Source organism: Lipomyces tetrasporus (genome assembly GCF_029532465.1).
Source record: "Lipomyces tetrasporus strain NRRL Y-64009 chromosome Unknown POJ06scaffold_2, whole genome shotgun sequence".
NCBI lineage: Eukaryota > Fungi > Ascomycota > Lipomycetes > Lipomycetales > Lipomycetaceae > Lipomyces > Lipomyces tetrasporus.
Window position 1 is genome coordinate 1,237,719 of NW_026611597.1, and position 20,459 is coordinate 1,258,177.

Consider the following 20,459-nt stretch of genomic DNA (forward strand, 5'->3'; position numbering starts at 1 on the left):
TAAGACAGCCTGAAAAACACGAGAAAATATTCGGTTGGGACTTTGAATGAGCCGGGTAAGTTCTGGCTAAGTGCTTATGTTTTGGATGTTTGTGAGCCGCACTGTCTAGTTCCTGACAGGGAATGTGGCACACCCTTGGATTTGATAAAGTAGCATGCTATAAGGGACCACTGATTCTATTTCAATGTCAATTAACTTGGGCCTGGAGCGCGTTGCATCGATTTTGCACGCGCTCAAAGCGCCACAGAAATCTTTCCAAGTATTTCACGTCGCGGGTACCAACGGCAAAGGCTCGGTGTGCGCTTACCTTTCGTCCATTTTGCACCGGTCCTCACTTACTACCGGTCGATTTACGTCACCGCACTTCATTCACCCTCGGTATAGTATCAGCATTAACGAGAAACCGGTGTCTAGGTTACTCTTTGACGATGCCCACAGGATGGTCCAATCAATATCGCAGCGAGAGGCGATAGACGCCACAAGCTTTGAATTGCTTACGGCGACTGCACTGGAAATATTTTACAGAAAGGGTATTGATGTTGCCGTTGTCGAAGTTGGTTTAGGAGGCAGGTTTGACGCGACGAACGTTGACTACAAAGTTGGAGGAGTGCTAGGCTCGATCATTACACGGATAGGGCTAGATCACCAGAACTTTTTAGGAGATACGATAGGAGATATAACACATCAGAAAACCGGAATCATGCGTCGTAATGTTCCTGTTACGGTTTATGGTGATAATGAGGATGCCGCGTGTAAGGTCATTCTGCAGGATGCAGCGGCAACGAAGTGCCCGGTAACGATAGTGTCTCCTTCATTATTACGACGAGAAGTGGATGAGCGCGGAATGGAAAGTCTCTACCTCCCTACGAAGTCATTTGGAGATATCAATCTGTCTGCTTCACCGCTAAATGGCTCATATCAACATATGAATCTTGCATGTGCCATTACTGCACTTGACTTGGCGCGACCATCGCTCCCAACTGTGACACGTTCTTCAATTCGCGAAGGGATAACACGCACGAAATGGCCAGGGCGACTGCAGGTGCTAAATGCCAGTGAATTCTCTGGTGATGATACGCAGCAGTTGGTGCTGCTCGATGGGGCACACAACGTGCAAGCGGCGACATGTCTCAATGAATACGTTGAAGATCTCCGGAAAGAGAGTGGCACTATAACTTGGGTTATGGCACTTTCTGGAAATAGGGATTGCAAGGAGATTATGTCGCTCCTTCTGCGAAATAGTGATAGATTTTATCCTGCGTCATTTGGCGCTGTTGATGGCATGCCGTGGGTCCGTCCGTTGGAAAGAAACGAGCTCACACGTGCCGCCATCGACCTCCTGGGATCAGAAGAGCTGGTGTTTCTTGTTCACGGTGCGGCAAAGGACATCATCAAAGACGCATGTAAGCATAACTCGCCAGTGGTGGTATGCGGTAGTCTCTACTTAGTGTCGGATGTGCTTGCCGATCTATGTGGAGAATACTTTTAGTCTAACTATTCTGTCTTGAGTGAAATGTATATTATTGTAGTCCAACACACAAATCGTAGCATTCGAATATTCTATAATCCCGTAGAGAAGAAAATGCAAATCCTACGGGCAAATTTCGTGGAACTCCCACTCATACTCATTTGCCCTGGTGAACAAAATCCGCTGTCCAATGCCTTCAACATCGACGTAATCAACTGTTTCTGGTCCCAGCAATATCAAGACAAAATTCTGCTTGCCCTCCTCCAACAGCTCCGGGGCAACTGGTGCACCTGCCTTCGTTTCGTCTGTAGCTTTCTCAATATTCTCCAGAACCTCCCATCGCTCCATAGTCAACTCCGAGCCGGGACTTGGCTTGCAGAAAGATAGTCGCATCATTGGTGATAAAGAATCCCACGCCTTATAGAACTCAGCTTCAACTTCACTGCTCGCAGCCTCTACCTTGCCCTCTGCAGCGTCATGCAGAATTACCTGCTGTGAAGAGGAAAGGTACACCAGTTTTGACCTGCCCGCAAATCGGAACTGTTTGTTGTTTTGCGGAAAGTAGAAACATGCCTCAAAAATCCCCGGGGTCTTAGTAGATGAAAGCTGTGCAAATTTCGGCATTCGTTTGTCAGTCGTCACAGAGAGGATTCCAGAGTTGGCCGAGATGGCGAAGCCACGGAACATACAGGTGCGCGCATGAGGACGAATCAACGTCTTGCGCTCTGCGGTAGTGTCGTCAGTGTAATCTGTTAGGGATACCGTCGAGAGAGTAAATGGATAGGAGGGCAGGTTTTGTGATGATAATTGAGTCGACGTCAGTGTCTCCGGCCCGACCGTTGCTGTAGGAAAAGCAGACCGGAACATGGAGACCCACGGTGGAATTATGGTCTCGAGATTGTGCGGAGCATGCGAATGCGGTACCGATTCAGATTGGGAATGCTGCATGTTTGATGAACTCCCGATGCTGACAATTTATCTAGTGAATCTATTGTTGCTCTTACGGCAGTATCATAGGTTGCGGAAAGTACCGAAGGACAGGAACCCCGATAAATGATTGGAGATTTGATATGACGTTGATTTTACTGCTAATAATATAGGTCGAGATGCAGTAATAACAAAACCTATGCTCTAAATAATACCAAATAATAACGCAACAGACACGGCACTATTCGTTATTGCCTATAAGCATTCAACGATGCTCAGACTCTCTCAAACAGATGCAGTGATGCTAGAGACGGATGCCGATCCGTCTGTCACACTTTCAGCCAATCGCGTGATTACACAGCCGCATTTCGCCTGGTCCATAACTGACATTTGTCGTTCGTTCTCATTCCCCTTCTAACAGTATTGAGTGGAATTAGGCGGTAAATTGCAGTTCTGAGTATATATTCGAACCACTTAGAGGTCACGATATGTCGGTGGAGTCGAGTTCAAAGTACGGTCCGAATTCTCTTCGGTTGCGCACCCATATAAGCCCCGGTCCAACTCCAGATCTGGAAGTATTCCGGTGCCCCGTTTGCGATAAGAAATTTCTATCAAAGAGTCAAAGATCTGTTCGCGAACATGTCGCAAGATTAATGAAGGCCGATACGGCTGATGGCCGTGCACATGCCGAGTACCACGAAAAGGAGATAAAGAGGACCCGTCGTTCGGAAGAAGAGCGACGGCGGAGTAGCGCAGCAGCACAGCAGCGATATCGCGCAAGAAAGTCGATTGATGCACAGGAAATGGCTGAGAAGCTTGGTGGACCTTCGGTTATCTACGATAAAGCTAAGGTATCGGACAAGAAGGCTGGGATTCAGAGGCAAGCGTTAAAGAGGAAATTGTCAATCCCAAAGCCGCAACCGCCGAAGGACTACGAGGTCGAACTTCCGAAAGCTAACCCATTCCTTTATACTCATGGTCAATGGTCAGTGTCTTTTTTGAATCAGCTCATGGAGCATGTGCCGCTGGAGGTCGCAAAAGAGAGGGTACGGTCCAGACTGGGATCGGATGACGAAATCGAGAACGTAAGCAACCTCGTCGCTATTACTCAAGAAGCCTACTAATGCCATGAAATAGACCTTCATGGAACTTGCAAAGGTCTCAGTTGAGCCTATCGATGCAGACATTCGCGCGGCACTCGATGTGTGGAAGTCGCCAGACAGATGCGCGGAGGCTTACTCGGGGTACCAAGACTATCAGCTGAAGCTGATGGCCAAACTCGGACAATTGAGAGCGTACGAGGAAGATCTGAAAGCATATAGTACAATGGTGGAATCTGGGAAGATAAATGAAGAAGAGCTTACTGAGCGGCTGCAAGCGTGGGCGTATCGGCAAAGATTTCTGCATAGTGTGACTTCTTCCCCAGATCCCCAGGTACCAGGACAAACTGTAGAGTCCATGCAAGGTAATGAGGTAGTAGAAGACGAAGGAATTGACCCAACTTTACGACTTCAAGACTTGCCGTCAGGACGGGGTTGACGCATCTCTCCAGAGCTGAACCGATCACGAAAAGAGAACCTACAGTCACGGAAGGAGCAAATCATATGCCGTAACAGTATCTAATTGAAATAGTTATTGATATGCATTTACATTTTCAGTATTGTAGCTTGACAAGTCTTTTGGATAGCTGATGCATTCGCGAACAGACTGACCGAAGAACTGAGCGCAGCTAGTGCAACTTTTTTCATCTACCCGGTGGTGAGCGTGCTTGCTGTTTTCTCTGAAGCATTTCGACAACGAAATACGCGAAGCATACGACGAAGTCCATGCAAAGATAGTATGAGGCCGCTCGTTCGGACATGGGATGACGTCATAGGACCTACAGAGAAGGCTCGTTCGTAATCACATTTCCGCGACGACGACGTTTGCTTACCACACACATCCCACTTGCCTCATTGGGCGAGTTGTTGACCACACACATTGTCACCGACCCCACCATTACCAATTATTAATTCTCATGCGGAAAATCCAGGTGCAACCGAACGGAGGATACGATAACGCCGCTTCTCTCGTGCCAGCATGAGTATTTAAGATGGTCTCGATAACTTTTGTCCATTAGTTAAGGCACAACAATGGCTCCGGCAGTGGCGATTATCGGCAGCAACGGATTCCTCTTTCAGCCCATCGTCGACGCTATTACGTCCGATTTCTTCAAGGACAAGTACGCCTTCCCTCTGCGCGTATTAACTCGCGATCCTTCTAAGGCAGAGTCCAGTGAGCTCGTCACGTACTATAAGAGCGACTACAGTGATCCTTCTACACTCGACGATGCTCTCCAAGGTGTCCACGTGGTCATCAACTTGACCTCTCCGAACCTAGTCTGGAACGTAGTTCTTGACGCAATAGTAAGAAACAACGTCCCTATGTATATCATGTCCGACTTCGGGTGTGACGGCCGAAAGTTGCATGTCAAGTCCTGTAAGTCGTCGCGCATGCGTCTTTAAAGGAGTAACAGCTAACAATGCTTCAGACCTCGACTTCAAAAAGGGCCATGCCCAGAAAGCACGCGAACTGGGAGTTCCTAAAGTAGTCCAGATTTTTACGGGGCTTTTCCAGGAATTTCTCGTCAAATTCGGCACGCTCGGTCCAAACTGGCAGACCGGTTCGGCTACGATTATTGGTGACGGCAATGCTCCGGTCACGGTTACCGCGACCCGCGATATCGGCTTGTCTGTAGCTTCGCTTGGTTATCGTCCCGTTGACGAGATTCCTGAGTTTGTACGAGTCCAAGGAGACATGAAGACTTTGAACGAAATTATCTCGATTTATATGAAAGTGACCGGTAAGAATGTCGCTGTTGAGTACGATTCTGCGGACGTGAATAGTTTGCATACGTTGGCTGACGGCAACTTGATGCATTCTCTGAAGATCCTGGCTGCGAATCCGCAGACAGAGACTTTCAATTTCCCCTCTACAGACAATGACTTTGTTAATCCTGGGTTGTGGAAGTGGTCGTCGATTGAGGACGGTCTCCAGGAGGCTTATGATGGCATGAATCCGTCAGGAGTCTTGAGATTCTAGAATGTTGATGTATCTGGACGCTATATGTCGCAGCTTAAATAATACGATTTCTTAATATACACCATTTTGATAATATTCATTTATTCCGTCCTTTACTCGTGGACAATAGTGCGCCTTAGTAGCAATAGTTCTGCATGTGATAACTCACTCCACTGCGCCATCGTCACTGATCTAAGGAATGTATCCATACCAAGACAACCAAAGTGCAATATTGTAAAGGCACCTGCCATGCTCATGCCATGCTCAAATGACCGGCACCCACACCTACCATGGTACCACCCCAAAACTGAACCATTACCATACCTATCACCACACGATAATCACATCCTATGCCTGCCTAACGTGTCTATCCATAAAATGTTGTGAATGCAATATATTGAGACAATATAACGACAAATGAAGATGCCGCTCAACCCCCTGGCGGTGGCTTCATATTTGCTTCATCAGACTGCTGTCTAAAGAACTCCCCTTCTTCCGGTAAGTCATCGAGATGGTCGCAGCCACTGCGCTTTCTGAATCCACGGATCCGGTCTATCCGCCAAAAAGACGAAAACGAGCTCTCGCCCTGCGTGTGCTTCATTCCTAGTCTAATGTTGTTTGACAATCCGCAGTAGCCAGGTTGATATCTAAACTGCACGCAATCTTCCCATTCGTCGCATTTGGAGCTACAGTCTTCGTACGACTTATAAGCAGTTTCCTTAGGATTACTCTGATCCTCTTCACGGTCCTTCGAGTAGTGTCTGCTGTCTGCAAGGTTGTCCCAATTATTTCGACGTTCATCTCGAATATACGGCATGACGAACTCATGATAGACGTCTCTGTACAAAATCGGTTGGTTTTGTGGGAACTTTCGCTCGAATTCGTACAACTGCTCAACTTCGTGCGATGTCAAGTGATGGAATGTAACGATCTCTTTGCACCAATTGTCTTTGTTATACCGCACGCTAATCGGGGGTTCACCCTGGATACGCCACGAAACATGTGGGTACGACTCCCCGGACAAAACCTTGATATGTCGAGCAAGAAATGCATGGGCCAAGACATGATCGCCGCAGCAATGAGACTTGGTGAACTCTTCGTATTCGTATTCCAGGCCCGGTTCTGCGCCGAATGTCTTGGTGATAAGACCAGCAGACATAATCACGCCTGATCCACCATGCGCAAACGGCTCATCGCCCAGATAAGCCACTGACCCCATGTACAATATGTCCTTGTGATTAATTGAGGATAACCATCTCATCATATTTGGCCACAGGATATAACTGTCTGCATCCATAAAGATGTACCACTTTGCTGTTGGATGTGTACGGTACGCGTGCGAGACCATAGGCAAATTCTTGTATTTGTCCAAATCCCATGCACCTTCTATCCCTGCTTTCTCATCCCACAGTTCAATATTAGCGTGCTCACGTAGTAATGACTGCTGCTTGCGATAATTATCAAACTGTGGAGATTCCCGAAGATTCCGCGTCGTCTGAGCAAGGATGTCGATTACAGGGATACCAGCGACCATGTCAGGCGCGTCAGAATAAATCGCAAAATGTGGCAATTGTGGTAGAGTTGTCACCATGTGAATCGGAAACCTTTGCCAGAGCACAGTCGCACCGGTCTTGATCATAAGGAACACGTCCTCGGCGCCTGTAACATACGACGTCTCATATCCATTCGCGTAAATGCCTTTGCCGTGAGTATATGTTGAGTTAAACGTCTCAGCGGCAATATCTGCCGATTTCGATTCTTCGCAGACGGGCTTGTTGTATGTTACGTACGGCAGTGAGTTCCGTATGTTCTGAATATCAACGTTACGAAACGATGTAGGCAAGGGCAAGACCTGCTGGTAAACAAGGGTACCGACAAAACAGAATATCGAGATAATCACAAATGCGGCGGCTAGCTTTCGGGGCGCTGTTAAGTCGATGATAGTTAGAATATAGGAATCATGCGTTGCGTGTTCAAGTCAGGTATCAATCGCAACGAGAGACACCCCGTCAAATACAACTGTACTCACAGCAGGCTAGGTCGATTAACCGCATATTAGAGACGGAAGGTAATGAATAGCTCTGTCGACAAAAGTTATGATCATCAGGTTTCCAAAATGAGACTTTGTCAGACGTTTCCGGGGAGAAACGTACGTGAGAGCTACTAAGCAGAAATAACACGAACCGCACACGGCTGAAATAATGCAGCTGGAGCTTTAGACTTAGCTTTGGCGTTCAGCCTCGCATGGCGCTGCGGAGCTCGCCTGATTTAGCGTCACAACTCAAACTGCCCTACCAAGTCCATTGTTGCCGTATCTTTGCTCTCATGCGAGATCCTCGACAAAACAAAATTAGCAGAGCTTTTTGGTGAGCATCGCCCAAGAATAATTGGACCTTGAGGTGCGGAATCTTGGGCCGGTGCTGCACCAATTCATTCTTCTTGTTTGGTTCCTGCATTCGAGCTAAGCCAAACAAGGCTAATCAAGAATCTTGTAATCAGTAGACTTCATAAATAGAAAGGACCGTAGCTACTTGACTCTATTTTAATTAGATCAGGACAACTTTTCTTCTGGACAAGAATTTATTGTATGTAGCCACTATATGAATTATATCAATTATCAAATCACGTTCCACGGGACCCAATCAGGTCCAAATGCGATTCCGGCCGTAGATTAGTCTCAGTTCTTGTCTGTTTCAGTACCCGTGGGAAGAGGGCATCCTCAGTTTGCGCGACCTGCATTTTTTTTGAATTATAATCATCAATTAATTAATAATTATGCATATACTAGGGCTGTTGACGATTTGCCGGTTTGCCGATATCATATCGGAAAATCATATCGGCAAATATACGATACGATACGATATCGGCAGCCTCAAATCTTGTGAATAAAATTACGAATAAATATCGGCAGGCATAGGAGTTAGCCGATATAGTATCGGCATATAGTCGCCGATATCGGTTATCGGCAAAAAATTTTAAAACTAAGGACTAGCTGGTATTCAAAATGTCAGGTAGCGATAAAAGGAGGTTTCTTTGTGCCTGAAACTCCAGGGTCAGAGTCGGGAGCGTAGATTGAATGCTTCTCCAGATGTCTTGCCATGTTTGAAGTTGAAGTTTGCCTTGCCGAATATGTAGTCCTCCAATTACATCGGATCCCAGTCTGTTCATCGATATAAATGCAACGGATATCACGGTCTGTGAGCCTCTTGCTTTTGGTCCTCTTCATTATCCACGGCCGATTGTACTCTGTGGAATCGAAATACGCCCACATCCACTCAGTAGCCCGGGCCGCTCTATTGCGAGGTTGAATCGTGCAACTGTCTTCCGAGATAATGGAAGAACTAGAATCCACGGTTACTGGGCTTGTAGGATCCTGAGAAATTGATTGAGAAGGAATGATTTCGCAATCTGGACTATTAGCGACGCCAAAATCAATTCATCCGAGGGAACAGAATCGATCGGTAATTCCTGTATACGATCTTCAAATGAAGCTTCTTCATCACTTCCGTCATTCAGAAGACGGTAATCCAGGCGCCTCTGGCGGCTGGGTCGAGGACTACGATCCATATTCGTTGCGTAAACAATTACGCAACCAAAGATCAGCGAGTTGGATATGGACTTTTGTACCCTGGCTAGAAATCAGCAGCTTTTGATAAAACAAATGGAGCATGCAGGTCACGTGATATAATCACGTGATATAATCGCATGATTTTTATCGTCACGGATCCGATATCGGCAGGGTCTAAAATCTGCCGATAAAATTACGAATAAATTATCGGCAGACTTTTTATTTCGCCGATGTCGTTTCCGTAGCGTAAAAAATCGCCGATATCGTATCGTCAACAGCCCTAATCGTATCCACCTCTAGTTGTATTTATATTTTTGCGCGTTCTATGAGACTTCAGGGCTGTAGGCGGATAGGCGGATAGGCGGATTTGGCGGATAATCCGTATATTCTCAATTAAATTGAAAAAAAGGTCAAAATCTAGCAGGGTTAGGGTCACAGTTAGCCCTAAACCTTAACTTGCATAGTCCGACAAGAGGTTATTCTAGCACTGTCGTAGACGCTCACATGTAGCGGGGATCACCGACCAAATAAGTTGCGTCCGCTACAGCGAGTCCATTTCGAAAATTCAAATATGATGTTAGTGAACTTTGCGAAATTTTGAAGAAATTAGATATATAATAACTATTAATGAATTTTGCAAATTTTTAAAGGCGGATGGCGGATTTGGCGGATCCGTATCCGCCATGTTGTCGAAAGGCGGATAAAAAGGCGGATGGCGGATGCGGATATGGGAAAATTTGGCGGATATCCGCATCCGCCGCAGCCCTGTCTTTTATTTGTGCCTTGTATTATCGTATGTAATCTTATTACGTAAATTCCGTCGAATTCCCACTCTTTGCCATAAGATAATGACTTATGCTCAAATATACGCCTGCGGTATACAAAGTACGCCTTAAAATAGAAGGTAAGGGTTATCTGTAGAAAGACTGGCCGGGTTAAGGGTGCCTCGACTAAAGTGGAAGCACCATAACGTACTAGTATTTCCAAGAACAAGCTCGGTAGGGCAAGGGTAAGGATTTTCAAGCTGCTTAAAAGAATGTTCGTGCGTGACTCTTCGTCAGGTTTAGTTTTGCCACAGGAAAGGTAACATCTGCTCGAGTTGCACATCTATTTGGATTGATATTTAGTTCGACACTCTTGATCTAGCATATATTTCGTATGTATACTCTCCTATTTTAGCCACTTGGAGGGACAGATTCCGGCAATCCCGGATTATGCTACATATACGTGCATCTTGTTTCTTGGTCTCAACAAGGTCCGTTGTATTGGTTTCGCATCCGGCTTATCTCAACAAATTAGGAGGGTATACAGGTGCTTCTGAGAGTGTGCTGGTTATCTCCTGTTTATTAGAAGAAGCAGGTGCTTTTATGAATTGAGCTGGTCCTCTACAATACAAAACTTGACCTGACGAGGATTGATATTGCATTCTACTTCTTTCCTTGTTAATATCTCCTTGAGACAGTTTCTTAATCAAGTGAATTTTGGCTATCATTGCTTGAGAGCTTTTTGAGTTGGGAAGGATGGTCTCAGCAACCGAACTTGAGGCGATCCGGCAGGATTATGTAACGTCCTTGGACGACTTGACATTCAACTCAAGGCCCATTATCACGAATCTGACGATTATTGCTCAAGAAAATATTCAGGCTGCTGAAGTGATCACGCGAGCGATTGAGGAGCATATCAGTAAAGTAAGTTACGGTTGGCTTTTTTGAAGATCTTTCAATAGAAGGCGTTATGGACGGCTGTGGCGTGCGATACCCACCTTTCTTTCGATTTTTTTGTTCTTAGTGTCTTATGGTGACTGCATTTTCCGTCCCCAAGTCCTGGCCGTATTGTGCAAGTTCGTGTAACAGTGCCTTGTATCAAGTAGACGTAGATCCTTGCCAACGTCATCGACTAAAGAAGAACAGAGGGATATAAAGTGCATTATAATGCAAAAGGGAAGCAACTACAAGAAGAAAAATACTTGAGATACTACTAAAATGTGATCTTATTATCGGCGTTGTCGTACTGACTGTAAGCAAACTGAAAGCTTCCGATACCCGTAATTACATATGCGTCTCGATATTTGAAGAACTTGGGTATTCTGATTTATGAACTGCTACTAACTGATGCTCAAGTGTGCACCGTCATCTAAGCTTCCGGCACTTTACCTTCTAGATTCAATTTGCAAAAATGTCGGCAGCCCATATACTCTGCTATTTGGAAGGAACCTCTACCGCACTTTTACTGACGCATATACGCTTGTCAATGACGGTATTCGGCGGAAAATGCATGAACTTTTTCAAACATGGAAGCAGCCATCTATGACAACTGGGCAGAGTCTGTTTAACCAGGAGCCGCTGAGGCGGATTGAGAACTATTTAATGAAAGCTCAGTCAGCTCTTATGGAGCTTCAACAGCATGAGCATAGACAACGTCGTCCATCTCCAGGAGCGTATGCTCAAGCGTACCATCAGCAGAGTCCAACTCCTCCGCAGCAGCAGCATGTAACCCCTGCTTCGCACGCTGCTGATCATACATATGGTCAAACTGCACCGTCATACGCGCAGACAATCTCTATATCGGATGCGACTTATCGGCGTCAGGACTCCGACTATAGTCCGCCGCCGGCAGGTCAGCCAACTGTTACAACCGGAAGTCTTCTGGCCGAAATTTCGAATTTAATACAGTTCACTACCGAGAAGCTATATGATAATCCAACGGACGCGGATCTTAAGACTCAGCTCTCCGCACTTTCGCAGCTTCATGGCATTCTTCGGACGTCAAGTCTCCCTGCCGAACAGCTTGCCACTATCAAAAGCAGAATAGACGTTTTATCCTCAGAACTTCACCGAAACAGGAAGCGAAAAGCTGAGATAGAGAGTCTGGCAAGGCCCTCACCTAAACGCGCCTGGAATTCTCCTAGTGTAGTCAATGAATCCGCTACACCGGTGTGGACGCCTCCTCAATCGCAACCTCCAGTGCCTCAGCCGCAGGCTTACGTCCCATCGTCCCTCTCATCTGTTAATATTCAGTCAATCCAGCCAGATTTATTGGCATCTGTCGTGCAAGTGCTGACGCAGCCACAGTTCGGTGCAGCTCTGGGGACACCGGTTCCCGTCTCGATAGCGCCGGGACTGGCAGCTGCACCTGCCCCAACTATAACTGACCCGTCTGCTATATTCGCTTCGTTAAAAGCTGCTGGTCTGCTGTCCATGGATTCCATCAGTGCTAGCGGTTCAAATGGCGCTCAGAAGAGAGTTAGAGATATCTTCTCAAAGTTGTTGTCGCCAGATATTGAGCTCTCCAACAAATTCCTTCAAAAGTATGTTAAAGCTGTCCCATCTCATCTTCAGCCTTCGGTAATAACGAGTACTAAATAGGTCGAGGCCAGATTTAGTAGCATTGCTATACGATTCGTTGCCACTCCAATGTAGTACTTGTGGGCGTCGCTTCGCTGATACTGATTGCGATCGAATAAAACGAGACGCCCATTTAGATTGGCATTTCAGAGTGAATAAGAGGTTGCGCGAGGACACCCGTGGACAAAGTCGGAGTTGGTACTTAGATGAAGAGGTATGTATACTTTGTATTGTAGTCTTCGGAACGACTGAATTGACACGAGAATAGTCCTGGATCAAGTTTACTGATGGGGACGACAGTAAGGAAATTGAAGATTCGAGCGGTTCTTCTTTCCGTGTAAGCGGCTCTACCGTTTCTAATAAAGACAAGGAAGACGTATCGCATAAATATATTCCTGCACCGAAAGATCCGAGCGTGATCAATACTCCATGTCCAATATGTAAAGAGAAGTTTAAAAGCGTGTGGAATGAGAAAGCTGAGGATTGGGTCTGGATGAATGCTGTCAGGGCCGAAAATGACAAGATCTATCACGCGACGTGCTTACGGGATGCAGAAAATGTAATCTTATAGCATTGTTGAGGAGGGATCTTTGTATATGTAACAATATTTTGTACATTTGCACTACATGGTGGCAGCTCAGTGTATAATATGCATCGGTTGTGGGTTTTAATGGCCAAGACAAGGCGACGGTTTCACTTTGCATGTCTGGCATGATACAATGTGTTGGCGGTTTGACACAACGTGCTTGAGTTCGTATTAGATTTCCTAATCCAATTTTTGAAAATTTGAAAGTTTTAAGAACATTTGTAACAACTGCATAATTGAAATCCAAAAGGGATTAATACTAATCACAGCAGTAAGACTTAACTCAAAAATTTCACAAATTTTCAAAGCGTTACCTCATCATGTTCAGACTAATCTTTGCAATAGAGAGAATCCCACAGAGCACTTAACGTTTATTAGCTGCAATCTTGTGAAGCATAAATCAAATTCTTTTATTCAACTCCAATCCGAGCACCTTGGGTGTGACATATTTAAACCCCACGGTGGGAAATGAGTGCTTATTTAACTCGATATCAGACGACAAGAGTAATGAGCAAGTTGGAGTTACGATTTCGCACACCAGTCGTCCAGTCGTCCAGTCGTCGTTGGTGTCGCACCAACAAGCTCCGGCTTGTTTTCAAGATGAATGGAACCTGGTGACAAGCTGGTGGCCGACACATTGACAGAATTTATCTTGAATCGCCATCCGTTATGAACTGAGAGTTCCGTCAAAAACATGTACCCTCTCAGCGCGAGAAGGGGGTGGCGCATCTGTCTCGAAGCACGCTAACCGATCGAGACCTGGTCGTGTGTTGCAGCTAAGCATTCCAGCAGCCAGTTCCAGTACCGGCGAACAAACAGCGGTATCCGGAGTATTATTATCTCAGCGAGAGGGTACTAATCCAGACCGAGCATGTTTCGTGCCAGGTGGTGCGTGGTGAAATACTGTCTCTGAAAGTAGCAGGCAGGACCGTTGTCGAAGACAGAAAAGACGGTGTAGATCAGGAGAGCGTACAGGTGTAAATCTCTGCAAGAAAAAGCGTCGGTTACAGAATGAATGATTACCACCGAGAAGAGAGCCAAATTTGGGTATGTTTACCGTCAGTGAAGTTCATTCGAACTCTGAGCGGTTGTGACTGTGTAGGTGGGTAGCCGAGATAGCCAGAGCCGAATATTATGATGATCAGATAATGACTGGGTTGACAGAATATTAGCAGATTTGAATCATCTGCGCCGGTCGTGGTGTCGGCGGTGCGCGAAACACCTTGCTTCCGTGACGGTATGGCCGAATTCGGTCAGTAAAGTCACATCGGGCGAACTGTATTCCCACGTAGAAATCAATCTTGGGTTAACAGGCATGGTGTTCAACTCGCCAACCACTTGATCAACCAAATTATGAATGTTACTTATGCTTGAGTGCTTGACCATCACCTGTATCACCAATTTAAACACAATGTCGTAAGAATAATTAATGCAAACTAAATGTATTTGTACAAGTAGTGCAACCAATGCCGGCAAGCATTGATCAGTTGTCACCCGACAATAGACGACAAGTTATGATAAGATGTATATGTGCAACAATCCAATCCAGCTCACGACCGATCCTTCCAACCAAGACCGTACGCACAGTAATCACCGCGCCCTGCAACCGACCAATGATTGCAAAACCGAAAAAGAACAAAAATGACCTTCAGAACTATGTCACACTATTTACGCCCCAAGTAAAACCAACAAAATCTATATATGAAAACTTCAACAGTCTCTCGTAAACTCGTATGTTAAATATATCGATCACTCGAATCCACCGAACTGAATATCCGCTTCTCGACAGTGACCACCATGATTACCGACTTGATCGATTGCGAATGCTACAAACGCCGAGTCCACAATCATAGAGAGATTGCCCTCTGTAGCCCCAAGGACAACCCATCCGATCGCGCCACCCATCAACCCGACAATGTATCCGTACAAACTCCCGCCATTTACCTCCTGCGCGGCGTGAACCCAAGCACCAAAACCCAGCGCAAGAGCTGTCAGAGCTCGTGCAGAGGATAGAAGCATCTTAGACAGACGATAAGCCGTCCACGAATTCTCGTACGACGAATGACGGCCGAGGTCAATAAATCTGAGACTGGCAATTCCCCGCGATGAAGGTACAAGTGACTGAACCGTCATGGCCGCATATGAAAGGGTAAGCGGATTTGTGATTGCAAATATAGGTCCAGGAATAATACTGGAAAAAAATGTCTGCACAATAGCCATAGCGCGTCGAGGTAAAAGAAGAATCGGAAGGCGAATAAGAAGTGCTAAAAAGGATGCAAAGCAAATGGTGCCAGAGAACGTGGTACCGGATTGGCTGAGAGAGGCAGAAACTACAGCCATCGACGAAGGCTGCGGTTGGACATGTCGATGGAAGTACCACTGCGAGACGGTTTCAGAGGTAGCAACCCTAATAATGTTAGGCATCGATCAGAGTAGCGAATTGCAAGAACACGCACCTTTGAACCCCAGAAAACACTCCCCAAGACCATAGATACATAAGTATATACCATGCAGCAAGAACCCACGAGTTCTGGTCGAGGATCCAAGTAGTTATACCCGAGGTTCCTACCACGACCTTTCCTTTCAAAAACACTCGTGCAAACATGCCAAACCATACCCAAGTGAATGCAATGAATGACACAAGGGTACCCATACTCAGAACGATAAGTGAAGGGTTTTCTCCTAAAATCTTACAAGCCAACTGCACGATACCAATGGCACGTCCGAGCGCGTTTCTACTTCGAACAGCAAACCATATCCAAAATACTCCCATCAGAGCTGGGATAAGGCTTGTCCACCGCATAGCTTTGTCCTGTGTCGTATTTCCACCCCAACTGTCGCGGTAAGACATAATGAGAGGGTACATTGTCAGACTCAGCAGCGCAAAGGGGATAGAAATGACAAGTAAATACAACGCAGGTCGAACGCATGACTTTAGGAGCACAAACCACACAATTGAAATGATAATCGCTAATAGTGTGTCCAGAACAAGAATAGAGACGGAACCTCCAACGACCGTGTAAATGCTGTCGGTCAGCGAAATTGATTTAGTGACTTCAGTCTCAAGCCAAATAACAAACGACGTAGCAAATAAAGAGCACATGGATAAAATGTAAAATTTCGACCAAAATGTATCTTGACTCTGTAATGGAACGTGATCTGTTAGCCGTGGTGGCACAAACCCTTCGGCGACTTCGATGTTGCTCGTTCGGTGGGGCATAAACGACGGTGGAATGTGAGATGATTCGGAAATCGGATGTGTTCGAGCTTCTTCAGTCGCATTCTTAACTGCGCTATCGCCGGCTAGGCGTGGTGGCATCAAGATAGCTACGTCCGAAGGCGGGGTATCGTCATTGGCTTCGACAGCCTGCCCTCTATCTACATCCTCTGCTTCTCCATACTCGTCCAAAAAGACATGTCGCCGGGCGGTAGTCGCATTCATGGTCGCGGCTGTCATATTTCGGGGAAAGGGATGTTCGTTAAACCGCAGTCTAGCAGGTGGAGGTGATGATTGGTGTCGAGTCCGGGACAGGACACTGTCCAGTCCGACGCTCTCCATCGAGTTGCGTGATGAAAGGACTTCCGATGCCTCATTCCCATTATTATCGCCCATTGCGTTTGAAATAGCTTGTCTTTCTTGCCGCTGGTGTTCTTCCTCTTCTTCATCTTCGTACGGTTTCCAACTACTTCGGATCACCGACTCCGCCGCGTACAGATGGCCAGTATAGGTCCCAGCCATATTATCATCAACTTCTAAATCGTTTCCATCATGAAACTGCAGTCGACTACTTGCGCTGATATTATTAGGATTCGTAGCACCAGCTAACGTGCTGCCGCTGGCCGGTGGACTTTTGAAGAACAGGCGACTCCGCTTTGTAGGAAACAGCCGACTCGCCGGCACCTGCTCTTCCATCTGACCCATGACATCGTCATCGTCATCGTCATCTTCATCTTCTTCTCGTATATCTGACCGTGGGCGCAGTGGGCGACTTGTGGAAACCGCCCAATTTCGTCGCGGTGAGTATATCGACCGTGGGTTGTCGTCACTGTCGGGAAGGACTTCCGCAGCCGAGAAATACAACCGTGAAACAGGTGCCGGCTGCTGAGATGGTGTTCGTGGAGAGGCAGCAGACGACGACGACGCAGAACTAGACTGCGCACTGGAATCGCCGCGACCCGCTTGCCCCTGTGATGTCGACAGGAACTTTGATGCGTCTGTAATTTCATTAGTGATACGGACTTTCCAGTTCGCCAGAACATTCGACGGGTAACTCACACTCTGAAAACATCGCCTCAAAGCAGTGGGCGTACTCACTGCAATTTAATGGCCGTTCTAGCAAGCGATGTATTCGCTTTTGTCGGTAGCTAGGGCCGTTGGGGGAACGCAGATTACTGGGGTATGTAATAGTGGAAGTGAATGCGTGATGCGGCGAAATGGTTGGGAGTACGAACTTGCATGCCGTATTCGCTGTGAACTTTAAGGTTTAAATGCAGCGAATTTGCCCAAGTTAAATCCCTAACGTTTAAATTCGCATGAGAGTGCGACATGATTACACGATGTGTTGTCGGCGAGTAGTAGCACAAACGTCCGCGAACATTCAGATGGAGCCCAAACAGAAGCAGAGGCTCATAACAAGTAAACCAAAAGTAAGAAAGGCATAAACGGAAACAGAAAAATGTATTTTCAACATGTGAAAATAAACGTGGGCCAATCATGCTAAATGTGTAGCTTCAGGAGCACAAATCCGGACTATATATTTGTGACTTGATTAGATGAATTCCAGATACATCAAACCTTGAAACAGAAAACTTTTTCTTTCACGACTCTATCAATTTCCTCATTCCCAACTCTAGTAAATTTACAAAAATTATGCCGGTGACAAGTTAGCCCAATGACAACCTACCCTTTCAAACACAATCAACAAAAATTAACTCCCAACCTTATGAAACAAAACAATTGAAAGAAACAAAATTCTCCCGTCCAATGGCGTTACTAATGATAAATCAGATATTTCTCCCCTGCTTCGCTTAAGCCTGGATGGCCGCTGCAATCTCGTTGTTCTGATCGGCGTGATATTCTCTAATAATGGAATCGACATCATCAATGTTCAGCGGCCGAATGTCACCAAGAGCTTTGATCTTGGTAGTAACCTCCTTGCACTGCTCGTCTGTGAGCGCGAGGTTAAGCTGGTCAACACGCGACTTGATGGCGTTCCATCCGGTAAGCCTATTGGCAAAGTGGATATACCGGGTGAGACCGAAGTCGGCCGGGTCAAGGATTTCATAAGTAGACGGGTTGGCAAGGATAGCCTTAGCGTGAATACCGGCCTTGTGGGTGAATGCGCAAAATCCGGTAATAGGATTGTTGAAGGGTATGTTGATCTGTACAGCATCGGCAACGAGATTTTCCAGGTCTCTCAGCTTGTGGAGCTTGTACTTGGACAAAACGTAGTCACGATCAGCCGCAATCATGCGGGCCATGAGACCACCGAGCGAGGTGATACCGTTTCGCTCACCAATGCCGAGAACCGAGACGTCAATAAATGTGGCACCTGCCTCAAGAGCCGTGTAAGCGTTGGCGATGGCGCAGCCAGTATCGTTGTGAAAGTGGCACTCAATCTCACAAGAAACGATAGACTTGAGAGTACGGACGAGATCATACACCTGGCGCGGATTAGCACAGCCGACAGTGTCAGCAATACCAACACGGTTAACGCCAATCTTATCGACGGTGCGGTAGATGTTAAGGAGATCGACCAAGTCAGATCGGAATGAGTCCTCAGATGAAAATCGAATCTCAATACCGTGAGACTTAACGAACTCAATGACCTCGATGGCGGACTTTGCGATGTAGTTCATGTCCTTGCCGTGGGAGTATTCACGCAAGAACTGCGAAGTGCCGATAACAACGTCAACGCCGTCGACGCCAGTCGCCACTGCAATTCGAGCATCGTCCATATGGCACCGGATATGTGTAAGAATCTTAGCCTTCAGACCGAGCTTGCAAATGGCCTCGCAGTCTAGCCTGCTCTGCTCAGAAGCAGCCGGCGAAGTGAGTTCAATATAATCGACGCCAAATTCATCGAGAGCTTTGGCAATTTCAATCTTCTTCTCGGTGTCGAAAAAAGCATTGGCAAACTGCTCTCCCTCTCGGAGAGTAGATTCAATCAGCTTAAACCGCGAGACATTGGACATGAAGTCATGGGGATTGGGGCCATAAGGGTTGCCCTTGACCTTGACACCCTCTGTCACCTTTTGAAAAGTCGAATCTGTGACGAGTTAGAACGCGACTAAATGAGAAGAATTTCAGAATCAAACATACCAACAGTAGCAGGCGGCATCGTGTCGAATAGTTGCAGGAGAATACTATAACTGTACGGTAATAGGTAGTGAACAAAGTATGTTGTTGAATGAACAGCAGGAGTGGGTACGAGGAGGGTTTTTAATGGTTGATCAATTACTCACTGAAAATTTTTCGGGGCCCGTTGGGGCCGCACCGGCAAAATGTGTGATGCTCGACGCTGGTTCGCGACCACGCACCGCGCGCCGACTTGCACTTTTGCACAGTACACTTACAAACCCTTCTCTTTCCCGTTAAAAACCTTCTACAAAATGCCTTTGCTTACTCGGACCGGTTTCACTGGCTAACTCTTACACCTGACCTATGTCTACAGAAAACGGGCCCGGACGCGGTTGACCTCCAGCCTGACTCACTAACTTGCTGTATCCGGTTTAAATGTAGCAATCTTTAAGTTCACACTAGACCACTAGCGTGCCTGTCGTCACACCAAATAGAGCCATGACCCCGAACTGGAGGAATGACGGTCTAGACCGTCATTCGTACACGCAAGCGGATTGGACTGTTCTGCGCATTTTCGCACACTTCGAGAAGGATCATCTCCGCGTTGGCAGAGACATAATGTGCATCTTAGCAAAATCCGGATCTGGCTGAGAAGCACATGAGCGACAACTACATTATCCGCTGTTACAGCGCTTCTTACAGCAGAGAGGCACTGGACACGTCAAATTTGTAACTGCAAATCCGTCAAATCGGTCGTGCGCAATCCGTCTATGATACCATGTTTTGCCCACACCCCACACTTCTTGAATCTTGATAAGTCTATGCCTTGCGACACCGAGCCCCAGCGAAGTTTTTAGCGGTTACTGCATCCCTAAGCAGTGTCATCGGCCCGTGTACGGGGCATCTGTATACAGAGACGAGCTGTAATCTTCTGCACAGAGCAAAAATATCCCGTGTATGGGGCATCTATATACAGAGACGAGCTGTAATCTTCTACACAGAGCAAAAAATTTTCGAATGATTCGACCCAGGATCGAACTGGGGACGTTCTGCGTGTTAAGCAGATGCCATAACCAACTAGACCATCGAACCAAATGTTAAACACAAATGCCTTTCAAGCACTTTCACATGCGAATGAATGCAGCCCTAACCCTTAACCCTGGTTTGTTCTTTACACTCTAAAACACCCGCCTTAATTTTGCAGC

The 20,459-nt window shown here is 46.5% G+C and overlaps 9 protein-coding genes and 1 non-coding gene across 10 annotated transcripts; 4 read left to right on the plus strand and 6 right to left on the minus strand.

The window, feature by feature from the left end:
- Positions 1 to 117: 117 nt before the first annotated feature.
- On the plus strand, positions 118 to 1,527 carry POJ06DRAFT_245974 (Mur ligase). The gene has a single exon (XM_056186719.1). It carries the CDS (start codon positions 185 to 187, stop codon positions 1,487 to 1,489), a length of 1,305 nt encoding a protein of 434 aa, XP_056046327.1. The 5' UTR covers positions 118 to 184; the 3' UTR covers positions 1,490 to 1,527.
- On the minus strand, positions 1,528 to 2,681 carry POJ06DRAFT_245975 (pyridoxamine 5'-phosphate oxidase-domain-containing protein). The gene has a single exon (XM_056186720.1). The coding sequence runs from the start codon at positions 2,414 to 2,416 to the stop codon at positions 1,592 to 1,594; it is 825 nt and encodes a 274-aa protein (XP_056046328.1). The 5' UTR covers positions 2,417 to 2,681; the 3' UTR covers positions 1,528 to 1,591.
- Positions 2,682 to 2,697: 16 nt separating this feature from the next.
- POJ06DRAFT_58286 (uncharacterized protein) lies at positions 2,698 to 4,316 on the plus strand. The gene is made up of 2 exons (XM_056191231.1): positions 2,698 to 3,480; positions 3,533 to 4,316. The coding sequence occupies exons 1-2, from the start codon at positions 2,884 to 2,886 to the stop codon at positions 3,932 to 3,934; spliced, it is 999 nt and encodes a 332-aa protein (XP_056046329.1). The 5' UTR covers positions 2,698 to 2,883; the 3' UTR covers positions 3,935 to 4,316.
- On the plus strand, positions 4,232 to 5,681 carry POJ06DRAFT_58301 (uncharacterized protein). The gene is made up of 2 exons (XM_056191232.1): positions 4,232 to 4,873; positions 4,926 to 5,681. The coding sequence occupies exons 1-2, from the start codon at positions 4,528 to 4,530 to the stop codon at positions 5,474 to 5,476; spliced, it is 897 nt and encodes a 298-aa protein (XP_056046330.1). The 5' UTR covers positions 4,232 to 4,527; the 3' UTR covers positions 5,477 to 5,681.
- On the minus strand, positions 5,519 to 7,637 carry POJ06DRAFT_245979 (uncharacterized protein). The gene is made up of 2 exons (XM_056186721.1): positions 7,485 to 7,637; positions 5,519 to 7,381 (listed from the first exon to the last, which is right to left on the minus strand). Exons 1-2 carry the CDS (start codon positions 7,507 to 7,509, stop codon positions 5,886 to 5,888), a joined length of 1,521 nt encoding a protein of 506 aa, XP_056046331.1. The 5' UTR covers positions 7,510 to 7,637; the 3' UTR covers positions 5,519 to 5,885.
- Positions 7,638 to 8,443: 806 nt separating this feature from the next.
- Positions 8,444 to 9,022, minus strand: POJ06DRAFT_280138 (uncharacterized protein; the record flags this gene model as incomplete). Its single annotated transcript, XM_056189860.1, has 3 exons — positions 8,444 to 8,675; positions 8,731 to 8,828; positions 8,870 to 9,022. The coding sequence occupies 3 exons, from the start codon at positions 9,020 to 9,022 to the stop codon at positions 8,444 to 8,446; spliced, it is 483 nt and encodes a 160-aa protein (XP_056046332.1).
- A 1,033-nt stretch (positions 9,023 to 10,055) lies between these two features.
- On the plus strand, positions 10,056 to 13,167 carry POJ06DRAFT_245982 (uncharacterized protein). The gene is made up of 4 exons (XM_056186722.1): positions 10,056 to 10,711; positions 11,144 to 12,330; positions 12,389 to 12,581; positions 12,636 to 13,167. Exons 1-4 carry the CDS (start codon positions 10,544 to 10,546, stop codon positions 12,936 to 12,938), a joined length of 1,851 nt encoding a protein of 616 aa, XP_056046333.1. The 5' UTR covers positions 10,056 to 10,543; the 3' UTR covers positions 12,939 to 13,167.
- A 1,535-nt stretch (positions 13,168 to 14,702) lies between these two features.
- POJ06DRAFT_193228 (uncharacterized protein) lies at positions 14,703 to 16,173 on the minus strand (the record flags this gene model as incomplete). Its single annotated transcript, XM_056184903.1, has 2 exons — positions 14,703 to 15,360; positions 15,410 to 16,173. 2 exons carry the CDS (start codon positions 16,171 to 16,173, stop codon positions 14,703 to 14,705), a joined length of 1,422 nt encoding a protein of 473 aa, XP_056046334.1.
- A 1,338-nt stretch (positions 16,174 to 17,511) lies between these two features.
- Positions 17,512 to 19,375, minus strand: POJ06DRAFT_273484 (HMGL-like-domain-containing protein). Its single transcript, XM_056189586.1, has 2 exons — positions 19,276 to 19,375; positions 17,512 to 19,222 (listed from the first exon to the last, which is right to left on the minus strand). Exons 1-2 carry the CDS (start codon positions 19,292 to 19,294, stop codon positions 17,982 to 17,984), a joined length of 1,260 nt encoding a protein of 419 aa, XP_056046335.1. The 5' UTR covers positions 19,295 to 19,375; the 3' UTR covers positions 17,512 to 17,981.
- Positions 19,376 to 20,272: 897 nt separating this feature from the next.
- POJ06DRAFT_t21 lies at positions 20,273 to 20,346 on the minus strand. The gene has a single exon. It is a non-coding gene; the product is annotated as a tRNA-Val (tRNA).
- Positions 20,347 to 20,459: the final 113 nt, after the last annotated feature.